The sequence below is a fragment of the Eimeria tenella genome, genomic scaffold (genome assembly GCF_000499545.2).
Source record: "Eimeria tenella Houghton genomic scaffold, Eth_scaff1860, whole genome shotgun sequence".
NCBI lineage: Eukaryota > Apicomplexa > Conoidasida > Eucoccidiorida > Eimeriidae > Eimeria > Eimeria tenella.
In genome coordinates, this window is record NW_013541698.1 from 2,366 (window position 1) to 3,188 (window position 823).

Here is an 823-nt window from a genome sequence, read left to right on the forward strand (position 1 = left end):
ATGAGGGCCTCGGGGGCCCCTGCTGCTGCTGGGGGCCCCCCTGGGCGAATTCGGAAGGGCCTCACCATAAGAAAACCCCTCATAATGGGGACTTATGCTTTCAAGTTAACTCAAGCCGTAAACCCTAAACCCTAAACCCTAAACCCTAATTCGAGGTCTAAACCCTAGTTTGTGCCCCTGAAGCCGGCGCTAAACCCTCGTAGCTCTCCTAAGATGCAGGGAATGAAAATTACCAGCGAAAACCCTAGCCCTAAACCCTAACTCTGCACCCTCGCCCTAAACCCTTGCCCTAAACCCTAGCTCAAAACCCTAGTCCTAAACCCTCGCCCAAACCCTTGCAGTGGGTCCTTAGCTTTTCCTTTCAGTCCCTGAGGCGCTCTTCTGCTGTCGCATGTTCGTTTATCTGCTGCTGCTGCTGCTGCTACTGCCTTGACTGCTGCTGCTGCTGCTGATCATGCTGCTGCTGCTGCTGCTGCTGCTGCTGCTCTCAGGAAAAAAGGAGACACAACGACATGACCCACAAATGGACTTGTCTCTTGAGGTCTCCAGATGGAGAAGACATTTCGCACTTCATTAAAAAAGTTGTTTTCGAATTGGATCCGTCTTTTGTAAACCCCCGCAGAAGTAGGGTTTAGGGTTTAGGGTTTAGGGTTTAGGGTTTAGGGTTTGGGGTTCTCGCTGCGTCTGGCCGCTGCTGGTTTGCTGCTGGGCTCTGTCCCTCTACGTCTGTCTACCGTCGCTGGCGATAAATACTGCTGCTGCTGCTGCTGCTGCTGCTGCTGCTGCTGCTATTGTTGCCGCTACTGCTGCTGCTGCTGCTATT

At 53.0% G+C, this 823-nt stretch overlaps 1 protein-coding gene across 1 annotated transcript; it reads left to right on the forward strand.

Annotated features, from left to right (window-relative positions):
- On the forward strand, nucleotides 1–608 carry ETH_00043215 (uncharacterized protein; the record flags this gene model as incomplete). Its single annotated transcript, XM_013373974.1, has 2 exons — nucleotides 1–117; nucleotides 492–608. Coding segments are annotated over 2 exons (234 nt in total), but the record flags the coding sequence as incomplete, so codon positions are not given.
- Between the last annotated feature and the right edge of the window lie 215 nt (nucleotides 609–823).